This window comes from Colletotrichum abscissum (genome assembly GCF_030869225.1).
Source record: "Colletotrichum abscissum strain IMI 504890 chromosome Unknown Scaffold_31.1, whole genome shotgun sequence".
Lineage (NCBI taxonomy): Eukaryota > Fungi > Ascomycota > Sordariomycetes > Glomerellales > Glomerellaceae > Colletotrichum > Colletotrichum abscissum.
The window spans coordinates 136,555-149,777 of NW_026850221.1; the positions used below are offsets into that span (position 1 = coordinate 136,555).

The window sequence follows — 13,223 nt, forward strand, 5'->3', positions numbered from 1 at the left end:
CTTTCCCGGCTTGAGCCACCTAGACTTCTAGGCTGAAGTGAAGGCATCCTCAGGTGACACTGGCCCAGGAGTGATATCGTCTCGAGGCCACTTTCGTCAACACGAGACGCGGGTGCCATGCGGGTTTGTGGCCCCAAGGACCGGTGGTCTTGGAGCTGACAGCTCAGGTCGTACAAGTATGGAGGAAAAGCAAACGCGTGATTCGGTGAAGAGTGCGGATTGTCGTCCGCCTCACCGACGTGCACTGAAACCTGACCCCCAGTCTTTGGTTAGCAACAGGCGGCCAGGGCAATAGCGCCAGCTAGAACAAGATCATTAGCGTAATCAGCAGAAACGGATCCCGTGACGCTGGAGTACATCTGCAGGCTGCACGAGGTGAAGAAAGCAGTAAGGCGGAGGATTGTCAGACATGGTGGGAGGGGGACGTCGGTGAGCCGGCGGCGTAAGAGAGGCGTAGCAAAACAACTTTTCGCTACAGATGCCCGCCGTGCTGGGTGGCTTGTCGCTGCAGACAACGGCGCAAGGTGCTGGGCATTCAAATGCAAGCAGCCGTTGCATCGTAGAAACGACACCTGAGCCACCATGAGACGCGGTCCGCAGCGTACCAGGCAATAAGTCGTGACCATCAGCGACCGCATCGGGACAGCTGCACATTCCAAGACTGACCGGCGTAGCAACGTGTCTCTGAAGCCCCTCAAGCTTACTACGGCACCTCCTCTTCTCGTTTGCGAACGTCCGCTCTGTCGAGAGAAGGAAACAAAAATGACATGTCGCAAAGCTCCAAACGGCACCTTGGCCGCCAGCGAAGCAACGTTGAGGAGGGGCCGGCCCGGGTAGGGTGTGAGTGCTGCGAGCCGACTACCGATCTCCGTATATGGACGCCGGAGACCCTGGCTTGAGTTGCCTGATCCGGAGACTCGTGCGGCATGGAAGATAGATTGTGGGCGGAGGGGTGCGCCTTGTGGTTGGAACGGACTCTACCGGATTCAGGGGCCCGGTCAATGTAGGCTGGCTGCTGTACCGTGGCCACTGACCTTTTGATTCGGCGGTCGGTGTTATCTTGCTGTGAGAGGCGCGACGGCGGCAGGTATTGACTTTGAGGTGCACATAGTAGCAGTCGTGGCGGGAGAGTCCGTCAGAGCTTAGCTAGGCTGGTGGTGTAGTCGGGAGGCGTGCACGTGAGGCCATCGTGAAGTCCCACTCGGCGCCACGGCACGGCGGCGGCCGGCAGCTCCGTCTTCCCCGGCCGTCTACGGTCCAGGCCGGCGCCCCGTTGCAAACGATAATTCGTTCGGCGGAACCACATTGGAGGAACGAGGATGGCGTCAAAGCATATGTCGTTCACTGGGTCTTCTGGTGTCCTGTCCTCACGAGGTGGGCTGCAAAGGGCGGACGCCACAGAGTCGTGGACTGGGAGCAGTCGGCTGCTTGCAGCCAGTTTCCCCATGGTCCGCGGAGGAACAAGTGCACCCTGCAATCTGTCAGCGTCGTCTTGGGCCGCCTCGTCCCGCAATCGCAGACTGAAGCCGGCGTTTGAGACGTGGTTGACTCTGGAGTCGGATCGTACGGTTTCCTGTATTGCGATCACCTCCACAGCAAGGGTTCGCTCTGTCCGAGATGAGTGCTCGGAGAAGCTCAACGGTACGTGCAGCAGAAGGCAATGTACACCACGCACGCACAGGTGTCCATCCATGCCTTTAGAACGGCCATGCCATCCCATACTGCCCTCCGTCAATCTTGCCATGTTGCGCTGGGACATGCGGGGAAACGGACTACGCTGCCCGATATATCCAGACAGCCAGGATCGGCCAGCCACAACACAACGGCACGGAGTTTTGAAAGCTCGCTTCCGCATCGTGGCATATCAGATTCAGGGGCCCAATGTAAATGTGTCTATATCAGCATATGGCCCCTTCAAAGCCCTCAAGGTAGGGCGAGAGCAATGGGCCACGACAAGCATGGAAAGTACCCATGATCCATCGTGAATCCGCAGCAGTGCGACGAATAAGTGAGCCAAACTAAACTCGGAACACGCCTGCCTGGCCGACCCGTGGAGCACTGGAGCTTTCGACCAAAGGTTTGATTGACGAGAGTTTACTGAGCACACAACGCTTATCCTAGAGGATTGACTCGCTCGGCCGTGCCCGAATACACCCCCCCCGGGCGACTTCGTCTGAAGGTAGGGCCGCCGCTTATCGTTAGCGGGCAGCAAGGCACCGCACGTCGTAGGAATTAGTACCAATTTCCAAGAGAGGTGGATGTGTGCGACAATTTTACCTTTGCCTGGCGTCAGCATGTAGGTACTCTGACAGACAGGTGCAGTCTCATGTGAGAAAGATTAGATGCGGGACGATGATACAGCCAACAAGCTGCTTAGGTCAGAATCGCTGTGCCGCGTGGATGGCAACATGATCTACCGGCGACGACGACGAAGCTGGAGGAAACTCAGATTCGACCCCCAAATCTCAAGTGTATCTGGACGCAGTGGGAAGCCATCGCACAAGAATAGCAACAGCTGCTCCGCAGTCAGCTCCGCATCGCGCCCTGGTTGTACCTTATCCAACGCAGTGGCTCCTTGGTGATATTGCCCAGGGCCAAGCGCAAGCAGCACCCGGGCTCGTGCCATTCGGGTCAAGCCCTGTCTCGTGGGCTGCGGTCCTCTGTCAGCAAAGGCTGCCCCGTGCCATCCCGGATGCATAGTCGGGGGGCCTGTTGATGCTCCTCCTCATCAACGTAGTAGCGTAGGGCAAAAGTTAGGTGGCATCTCCAAGGAAGACCTTATTGTACAGTCACAACACATCTGACTTTGTGGGGTGGCGGACGAAGACAGCGGCACGCCGCGCAGTCAAGCCCTCGTATGGAGCCATCGGGCGAATTCATGTGTGCGCCCTGGATTGCCATGTTTGCTGTCTGCTTGGGGCAAGGTTGGAAAGGAAGGAAAAATACGACAAGAACACGAGTAGCGCCCAACGCTAGCCGCCCTGGGAACTTTGGCCTCGAGGAAAGGTGTCCACCATGATTCCGCCCGATTCTTCATAGCAGATAACGGCGTTGCGCCGTGAGACGCGGTCGACGGGATCCTCGGCCGCCCCAAAATTCCCTAGCCGCACGTCAGCCACTCCACACTCCTCAAACATTGCCCGCCTACCCTTTCCGGACGGGGATTGAGACTGGGAATTGGAGAAATTTCGCTGAAGAGGAGCCAAAAGCTAAGGGGGAACGTCTGGAGTGGGGGAACACCTTGGGTTCCCACAAGCAATCACAGAAGAAGAAAGCTTCAGAAATTCGTCCACGGAGACCAACAAGACGACAAGAGGAACAACGGCAGCCCCGAGGCAAAGGGCCGTCTGCGGAGTGATCTGCACCAGCTGATCGGGGTTCGGGCCCGGAGCTGAGGCTCGCCGAGTCCCCCCCCCCCCCCCCCCAGCCATCGAGACGTTGGATGGAAGCCTTCTAGAAGGAATTGTACCTTTCGGATGGCGTGCTCATCGTTTGATAGTCGCAAGGAGTTATAACGAGCGTGCTCAGGAACCCGAGACGACCATCAAAGTACACGTATGGTGTATTGCTCGGGTTCAGGGGACCTGGTTCGCCGTTTCGACTGCGCGGGCATTCTTTTCCCCATCCTCCAAAGTTCCCGCTGCTTCTGCCGCTTTAGCAGTGGGAAAGGCGCACGAGCAGCTTTGCTGCAATGCCGAGCAACGCGGCCCCTATCGCGAGTCGTGACTGGGATACTCCTGCAACGGTGCTGGAACCACGCGTGATTCTGCACCCATTCTGCCCCCATTCGGCGGTGCCAGCGAGGCTGAGGACGAGTAGGAAGGGCCTGCGCCCATTTGCTCTCAAGGACCTTCGCTGTAGGTACACTTGTCAAGTGCCAGGCACGCAGCGAACAGCCCTCGTTCCGAACATGCCGTTTCCCAGCTTTCCAGAGTTCCCCGGGCCCAGCTTCATGCTAGCCGACCCATCGCGACAGCAGTCGTACATATGGACTCGTAGTCCAAATGCCCACCAACTCTGAGCGGATGCGCGGACACGGCGCGACGCGGCATCGCCTTGTTGTTTATTGAGTCAGTCCATCGGTATAGCGCTACTATTTTATAGCTGGCAACGGTTTGCTTGAGGCATTGGCAGCGTAGCCCCCAGTTGTTTATATCGTGACAGTGTCAAGCATATGCCAGAACCTGATCCAGTCACCCTTGGCCATAATCAAAGTTGCTAAAGTTCATTCTGGCCCTGCGTTTGCATCGTGTCATTGCGATCGCTTAGGAGCCACCAACCGCACTCTATGTGAGACGTGCATCCGTAGGCCGCCACTGGGCAGCATCTATTCCTGGAGGCTGGAGAAAAACAGCCACCGTGGATCGGCAAAGTGATGCCAGATACCTCACGGAGGTTTCGTCGCTGTTTGTCGGGACTCGGTCGTGCCGTGGTAAGGGTCACTGTCTGAACTTCCCGTCAACCCGGCTGCCCGGGTCGCAATAAGTGAGACGCAGGCTGGCGGTTCGCGAGCGGGTGCCATCTGTTCTCTCACAAAGGATTTCCCGGGGCGCATCCGCGGACGCTTTAACTGTGACTCCAGCGCCCGCCGAAAAGAAGATTTTGGGCTTCAAGCGATGAACCATGCAGCTCCTCTATGCGAAAGTGTTTGTCATATGGCCGAAAAGCCGGAACGCCCCTTGATTCTTCCCTAGTACTCGGACTAGAATAGAAGGCAAACAACGAGACAACAATGCAGAGGAACATCGGAACGACGCGCAGTGTGCGAGGATTTGCTTGCTCGGCGCAATAAAATCTGGGGAAGTCAGGCACAGCCCAAAGGATCGACCAAACTTTGAGCACAAGGCGCGTGTCTGTGCCAGTCGCCGTGTCAGTCACAAGCCGTTGCCAAACTGCGATGATCATGGAAGTGCTGCGACAGTTGAAACGACTCCATGGCCATCCTATTTTCCCATGGCGGATGGAGCCATTGAGAGGCATCCGTACGGACAGAAGATCAAAGACAGGCAGCTGTTTCCAGTGAGTAGTCGCAATGTGCTCAATCCCCACAATGTTGACGACTCCCTATTGAGGGTGAGAACTTGCGCCGTGCCACCCATGCCCAAACGCAAAATGATGTGCAGCGAGGTCCATGCGAAGTGATCAAATAGAGTTCGCCCATGGAAAAAAGGAAGCAAACTCGAAGGCCAGGGGCAAATTTCCGCCGAGGTGCAAGAAAAGGGGGAAAATTGGCACGATGCCACTGCTCATTGCTGTGTCAGTACGACGCCCGAGCAGTCCGAGACGAACTCCGGAGCAACACAGGGGGTTGGCGTTGCGAGCGTTCTGACAGGCTGGTGCCTCATCTCGAGTCCTAATCGGGCAAGTCGTCCAGTCAAGACAATTTGGCGCGTATGAAACGTCGTCCATCCTTCTCCGTCCAACGACCCATGCGACCATGCGCTCATCGTACTCCTCAAAGACGGGTTGAATCGAAGGAACAGAATACCGTCGAGGTGCATGTAATTTTCTAGTCAAAGAACGCCAGCCGCCGAGATTGGGGCTATCCGAGTGCTCACCATCAGCTGTAGTCGACCCGCGCGAATGGTGCTGCGTCGGGATCCACGGTGGTCCTGTGAGATGCTTTGGCGTGCTGCCCTGCAGTGATGACTCGACCTCGCAGGTGAAGATCCCACGACGAACTTCCAAGATGCCCACTGTCGTCCCTGCAGGATCATGCAGCTGGGGCGGTCCCCCCCAGACGATCCTCTTTCTCAATTAACGCTACCCGCGTTCTCCGTTGAGCACAATGGACGAGTCTCCGATACCAACCGTATCGTGCTGTCCCCCCACAAGCTCTCGTTATCAGAGGCACGACTTGCGTGACGTTTACGTTTCGCTGCATTTCGCCATGTTGGCCTGCAAGCGCAAAGATTACAGTCAATCGTGACCCCCCACAGACATCTCCTCATTGTGGTCGCATCGTGATATGGGCGACTGTTGTCATGGTATCCTAGAGAGAAGATGGAGAAAACCAAAGACAAAGAGAATGGCCCCACTGCGAATAATCCTGCGCAGACACCACCGTGTGGTTGGGAAGCGGAACTATCTGAAGGGATCATCCCTCTCCGGAGGCTCAAGCCGGAATGATCTGACAGGGACGGGTTCGTTTGATCTTTTTCGGTAGCTGGACAATGTCAAGAAGTGTTTGTTTGGCTCTCGCGCGCGAGTATCGCGTCTTGTTCTTGCTTTGGTGGCAGCAAATTGCAATGCCGATGAGGATATGGCGGCATCCCCTCGGTCTTGGTGTTGTTTGCTCGGCCAAAGGGGCTGCCAGTGACATGCCAGCGATCAGAGACATGCGACGAGCCTGACGACGAGCCTGCAGGCGGGTGTGTCTGACAAGGTGACGGCGTCGCATCATGAATCGAGGTGCGCACATTTCCCAAAGACACCAAGGAGACGGTACGGAGTGAAGCGCAGACAAGACGTGCATCGCAATGTCGGTCCCGTTCGATGTGCAACCAAAGCTGGCCAGAGAGCCGTCCGATGGCTTGATTGTGATGTGACTGCCCAACTATCGCTGCTCGTGGCAGGCCATGTCCCGCCCTTCGCTGTCCGGAGTAAGCAGACGGCGGGCCTTCCCGCAAGCGATGTGCGAGCTTGCATCCGTACAACGTCGGTCAGATTAAGGAGCATGGCCGATCTCATCAGCGAGGGCAAAAAAGCACCACCTTTGCTGAACAATGTGTTTGAAGCCGTAGCAATCGCAGTGGGCTCGTTGCTCGCCTGGTCGCCTAGACAAAAAAAAGAGAGAGTACCCCGTAGCCTGCTGGGGTGGCCAGAATTCTCGAGATGACTCCCCTCCCCGCCTGGCGACCAGGGCAAGCTGAAGATTGCGATTTGCGCGCGAGACCTAAGGTGCGTCGCTCAAGGATACGGTGGCATCCCGATAGGCCGACTGGGTCTTTCTCCAGCCGGCAGCCCTTCTCGAGATGGGTGCTGTGATGCATGGTCAAGGTCGTCTCCCGCGCCCAATTCAGTGATTCTCAGTAGTGTGTGTGCGAGCAGCGGAGGTCAGGATGGGTGGGATTTGTAGCATGGATGCGTTGGCCAAACGAGTATGGAGGTTGCCTGACGCATATTGGTGCACTCCGTACTTTGTGGGACGTTATGCCGGCAGCCATCTGAATCACTGCGTCTGACACTGTTGAGGAGCGCAGGCGAAGCATGTCACGTCGACGACGTGAGCTGGCGAGGCAGTCGAAGGCCAAGTCTTGAGTAGGATAACCCCGCGGTATCACTTTTTGGGGGCCACGCGTGGTTGAGCTGCATGTGGCGTCAGGATGGGCTGGAGGAACGTTGCAGGTTGGAAGAAGAAGCTATTTCCAGTGCGTCTCCGGGCAGAGACCCAGGTTCCGGCTGCTGTGACGAGATCCAAGAGTGGAAGCAGCCTGGGATGTACCGGCCAGTGATGTTGATGTCGCGTTGCTTTGGCGTCATGGGTGAAGTCATTGAACTGGCATGTTTCCTTCTAGTCCACACGCACATGGGGCATGGCATGTTCGAGTTCATGTTGTTGCTTTTTTGGTGAGGCTCCGTCGGGAGAAAGCATCGGATCCATGCGATGGAGACGAAGTACCTGACCAAGTACCCAGCAAACTTGCAAGGAAGGAACCGGGACACTGGACCTTCCATTGTCTGTGGTGTCAGGCTGTCAAGGTGCGCAACTGGCACTGGGAACTTGGGAAAGAAGGCACCGGCCTCCGGGACACCGTGCTTGCTGTCCTTGGGCGTGCCTGATCGGAACAACCTGTTTCTCCATGAGGCAATGGCTGGGAACTGCGCCGGGAAAAGAACAGCCAGGAACCGGGACGACTACCAACAATGATGCGAGCAAACATTCCGAATTATCGGTCTGACAGGGCAGGGCCCCTGGAATCAATTTCAATGCTGAGGGTTTGGCTATGCGTCCAAGAGGCACAAGAGGTACCTCCAGCCAACCGTTACGACAAACCCCAATGGCGAGTCACAAACAGGGGGAGAATTTTCGCGCCTTGAGCCTTGGGCAGCTGAACTATGGGGACCCTGGAACCAACCCATCCAGATAAGATGCGAGCTTACTACACAGTAAGAAAGAAGATCAGTAAGCCGCATACGAGACTTAACCTTTGGCGATTATTAGGTATACTGTAAGGAAACGGTCGGATACGAAAAAACAACAAGGAAGCACTATCAAAGAGCCACAGCGAGCAATGAGACGAGAGGCCGGGCTTGGCAGCCAAGTGGAAACACTGCGATGGAGCCTTTGTAGAGCCCGACTCGACTCAGAATAAGGGTACCAGGCCTTCCGCGACTGGTGGCTCCGTAGATGGGACTCGAGGGAGAAGAACCAAAAGTATCCGTCCTCGGAGGGAACCTCCTCAACCCACTCGCGAGATGAGCAAAAGTGTTGGTCATCATGCTCAATGCGCGCCGATCGTTCAAAGCAAGCCGGACAAGACGACCCTCAGCCGTCAGTGCGAGACATGCAAATCCACTACACATTGCGTTGGATAGCTGTTGTTGTTCGTTCTTGTTTGCTGTCACGGAACAGGCATCTGCCTTGCTGCTGGTCCTGTAAGGCAACCGAATCAAAGGGCGTTCGGGAACCACTCGAATCCGCCGTCCATCGTGCGATGCAGTCAACCAGTGTCTCTGTTTCTCTTGTCCACCGACCGGTCCTTCGTCTCTTGACTCAAATCTCAATCTTTCCGAAGCCTCTTTGATGGGTGGTGGATTCGGCCCGCGCGCGTGAAACGTCCAGGATCAAAAAATTGATTCGCAAAATATATCAGATTGTCTAGGGTCAGCTGACAGGAGATTGAGATTGCACTCGGCGAGAATGCAGCCTCGTGTCACTGTCGTCGCCGCCGAGTTCCTCGCTGGTTACGATCAGCAAAAAAGCTAGCTAGCTGAACAGAGTTCCCCCCTTGTTGGTTCCCTCGAGAGAGTGATATCCTGCGTGGGGAACACAACGAGGTCTGAGAGTCGACAGCAGAGAGAAAAGAGACACCGCTTTCTTTCTCGCCCGCCGCAACACGTGCCAAGAAACAGCAAGGCAGGACTGGAAAGCTTGGCTTTCGCAACGGCGCATGCCAAAAGTGCCTCTATATACCCTAACCGGCCAGGCTGCGATATGTACAGGGATGCCGATTATCCTGCGCAGGCAGAGCTATTGTGCTTGTGTCGGCTGTGGCCCGGTCTGGTGTTGTATCTGATTCCTCGTAGACAGGCACTATAAGATTAGGGTATGCGCGGGTGCGGTTGTCATGCTGGGCGGCTGCGGCTGATGATACGAGACGAGCCGGGGGAGGGAACTCAACGGGCGAAATGATCAAAGAAGCGCTATACCTATCTGTCCAGGGTAGGGTCCTGACTACTGAGTCGGGCAGGGCGCCGAACAAAACCAGACAATGGAAGACGTGGAAGCCCGCTCGTCCTCCGTACCGACGCTGATGACGGCGAGTGAGCCGTGCAGTCCCTCGCAACTCCTAGGTCAAGACTGTAAGTGGCGGCAGAAGCGAGATGGTGGGCAAGCGGGCTACGGGCTGCACCCGCGCGACCATGCCTCCAGATTACCTTGGCTCTTGCGAGAACCACAAGGCTTGGTACGGCAAGTCGGCATCGTGAGGAACGGAGACGTCGCCCCAATGTGGCCAGCAAAGACGACAGCATGGCCGCCTTGGCCTCGGCCACGCGAGGGATCGTCCGTCGGAATGAGGTCAGCCCACGGCAAACTGGAGTAAACGCGGGTCGACAGCCCGAGACAATGACGGGCCTGGGAGTCTGTGAATAGGGCAGAAGAAACAGGAACTCGGAGTTGCTCGTTGGTGCTCGACTCTTCCCAACAAGCCACCTCCCCGCCGGGTTTGCGGCCATTAACCGGAGTTGTTTTTTTGCCTCACAACTGGTCACTTTGCTTGCGGGTTTATGCTGCCGTCATTCTTGGCAACGGGCGGATGAAACTGTCTTGTCGCCAGCTCAGATTCACACAATCGTGCCATGGTAGATTGTGTAATGTCACGCGGTAGAATGAGCCCAGGGCCCTTTGAGTTCTTGGGAAAGTCAACACCGGTCCGTGTCCACCGCGTGTGTAGCAAAAGCGTAAACGGTCTCTATGCGGACCAGCCCACAACTCCATTCATGGATGGAGATTACTGTACAGACTATAGCGCACTGTACTCCGTGGAGACTGCGGGTACGAATACTAGAAGAAGGCCGAGGGGGCCGGAGTTCCTTGGTAGCAACCGATGAGACTGTATCCGTATCCGCGGGCTTTGGCGCAACTCCATCTCTCCAGGCTCCAGCATTTCCACGGTTGCGGTTGGTAGATTCTGAGCGGCACAGCCTGGCAACTTCCGAGGACATGTGTGTATCTCCTCGAGGCTTGCCAGTAGCGCCGTGTCAAAAGCCCAGGGGAGAAGCACGTGTGTCGTCCATGGACCATCCCCCACATCAGACATGGCGCTGGCGGCTGGCGGTGAGACGGGGCCAAGTGTGAGATGCTCCGTAGCACAAGAAATATCTCCAAATCGGCCCAAAAATGGAAGAAAGAAAACAAAAAAGGCAAAAAGTTTAAGTAGAATGCCTGCTCCGCTTAGGGCAGCCCCAGTGGCATGGGGCAAGCGCCGAGCCGCAAAGGGGATACTCGCAATGTGAGACCCCAGACTGCCCGAGCTGCGACAGAGGAGATGAAGATGGCGCGCACCTCAGCTGTCAAGGCCTGTCTCTCCATGGACAATCCAAGGTGGCCTTATGCCATACGGGTGGGCGTGTGCTTCTGGTGAAAGGACAACATGGCGATAGCGACATTTCCCGTCTGACCATCCGGCCGTGAGGATTCAAAGACTGTTCGGCTCGAGAGCATGATTCCAGTCGACTTTGCAGCGGCTGTCGCCCCCAAAATGCCAGCAGTGTTGATCTGGAGCGGTCCAAAGGGCGAACGGGAAGTGAGTACCGCGCCATTTTCTCGGGCATCATCGTCCCGACTAACACGCCGGAGAGAGTTGTCAAACGACACCCTCGGGCTGGGCCTCTCCCGCTGGCGCGTGGGCAATCTCGTCGGACTCGCTTCTTCTCAAAGGGGGGAAGACTGAAGCTGCGAAGCAACATCGCATGGCATGGCATGGCATGGCATGGCGCGGATTGGATTAGACTTGGGGGCGAGTGATGACTTTTGTGGTCAAAGACCAGGGTGACAAATGGACGACCATCCGCAGGCCATGATACCTTCCCATTCCTCTCCCTCTGCCTGGGCCCGATGTGCAAGGTGCATTCTGAGCCCATGTGAGCAGCCCCCGACAGCGCCGAAGAAACGAGGTCGCAAGACAAGTAAGCGCGTGTGGCAGAGTGTCGAGCGGTGACTATCCAACTAGACGGGCGGAATGGGATATTTGGATTAGAGCAGGGGGGTTCATGGCCTCGATTCAGAGATACGATATGCCACCCCCCTCGTCCCCTACCCTGGCGATTGGGTCGAGGGAGAAGAATGGGTGTACTCTCTGTACGAGCGTGTGCGCGTTTGGCCAAGCAGACGGAGGGATCGGGAGAATAGCACCTCAGGAGGGCGGGAGATTTGCTGCCTTGTCGGCATCCGATTTGTCGTAGAAAGAGAGTAAAAGAGCGAGTAGTCGAAAAGTGTGACAGCGTCTGCTTGGGTGAGGCGACCGGGGAACGTGGTTGTGTTTGGGAAAGGCCCTCGTGACCCCATTTTGGAATTATTTCTGACTGCGGTCGACTGCGTACTTTGACAGTAGAGACTAGGGTACGGGGGCAATGGCCCCCAGAAACAGAGCCCAAGGTCCTGAAGTGATTGTTGCGACACGAGCAAAGACGTTGGGTTGGGTTTCTCCTTCTCTTGCGTGCCCCCCCCCAATATTCGTAGTCCCATGTCGATAGCCCAATTGCTTACCCCTGCCGTCGAGATGGGCAACTTCGGCGCCGCCGTCACCCTCTCGTCTGGTGTCTGCGCTTGCAAGGTGCGATTCTCAATCTCAAAAGTCGCGATGGTTGCTGCTCACAGACCAATGGAAGAAAGACACCACACCGCTCGCATCGTACCGCGCCGAGTGGGCGGGAAAGGGACTGCCGTCTCGTTCCCATCCCCATCCCCATCCACGGGGGAAACATTACACAGAGCCTTCTTTGGATCAAGGCATCTCGTCGGGCCCAACCAAGAGTGATGTGAAGTCCGACGCACTTTGAAGCTGGGTGTAGAGGCGGGAAGGAGGGGTTCTCTGAACTTCTGGAGTTAGCGGTTGCTAAATTCGTTCGACCCGTTGCTAGTGTACGTATACCGAACTTGCTGCTTCCTTCAGGTTCCCAAGTACGTATATGCTTAGATAAGACAGCTTTAGGTAATCACTCGACCCACCATCCTCCCTCTCCAAAATTGCAACCTCCAAGTCCCAACCGTGATGACGGCACCCCAAGAACGAAACACCATCCATCGACAAGGGACCCTCGACCACCAGCCCGACGTGGGGAGGGACCCCCTTCGGCAGCGGTTCGGTGCAGCGCAGGGCTGCTTGCTTGCTGCTTGCTTCGGGGGCCCAGGATTCTCCTCAGCACCGGATACCCAGAAATCACTGGCCCAGATTGCGGATCCCCTTTGGCCTTTGTGCCCTTTTCTTTGTTCCCCCTTGTCCGCCGCAGCTTGTCCCTGGCCGGGATTGGGGTTCTTGTATGCCCCTTCGACGCGTCTTCAACCTTCGAACCGGCTTCGAGAAAACTACGTCACTCAAGGGGGCCGCACCCAATGGGAGCCCAACGATGACTGCTTTTCCTCGGCCCTCGACGCTATTTCCGCCCCTGTGGTGTGACTGTTCCATCACTCGCCTGCTCCTATCCTGTTGTCGACCAAGGCATCATTGCCGGAGGCGTTTGATCACATCCCACGCTCTTTACCGCCGGTGTGGTCACCGCTGTGCGAGGCACAAAGTTACAATTCGAGAGGCTCTGTTCCCATCGCGGCGGCGGTGAGCAGCACCCATTGCAGGGGCCTAAAGAGCATGACCAGGGAATCGACCAACCAGCTTCGACCCCCGTCTGACCGCACACCTTGAACGGCGTTGCTCTTCTTCAACAATATCGACTTTCACAGACAAGATCGGCGCATCACGTCCTCCCGGATCTCTGCCGTATTGACCCTCCTTCTCTCACCGTGCCTATCAGTCCCATGCTTCGACCACGCGTACCTGACT

General features: G+C 56.6%; 3 protein-coding genes across 3 annotated transcripts; 1 reads left to right on the plus strand and 2 right to left on the minus strand.

Annotated features, from left to right (window-relative positions):
* Positions 1-1,135: 1,135 nt before the first annotated feature.
* CABS01_11374 (uncharacterized protein) lies at positions 1,136-1,744 on the minus strand (the record flags this gene model as incomplete). Its single annotated transcript, XM_060544729.1, has 1 exon — positions 1,136-1,744. One exon carries the CDS (start codon positions 1,742-1,744, stop codon positions 1,136-1,138), a length of 609 nt encoding a protein of 202 aa, XP_060397551.1.
* Positions 1,745-10,737: 8,993 nt separating this feature from the next.
* CABS01_11375 (uncharacterized protein) lies at positions 10,738-11,148 on the minus strand (the record flags this gene model as incomplete). Its single annotated transcript, XM_060544730.1, has 1 exon — positions 10,738-11,148. The coding sequence occupies one exon, from the start codon at positions 11,146-11,148 to the stop codon at positions 10,738-10,740; it is 411 nt and encodes a 136-aa protein (XP_060397552.1).
* Positions 11,149-12,437: 1,289 nt separating this feature from the next.
* Positions 12,438-12,842, plus strand: CABS01_11376 (uncharacterized protein; the record flags this gene model as incomplete). The annotated part of the gene is made up of 1 exon (XM_060544731.1): positions 12,438-12,842. The coding sequence occupies one exon, from the start codon at positions 12,438-12,440 to the stop codon at positions 12,840-12,842; it is 405 nt and encodes a 134-aa protein (XP_060397553.1).
* Between the last annotated feature and the right edge of the window lie 381 nt (positions 12,843-13,223).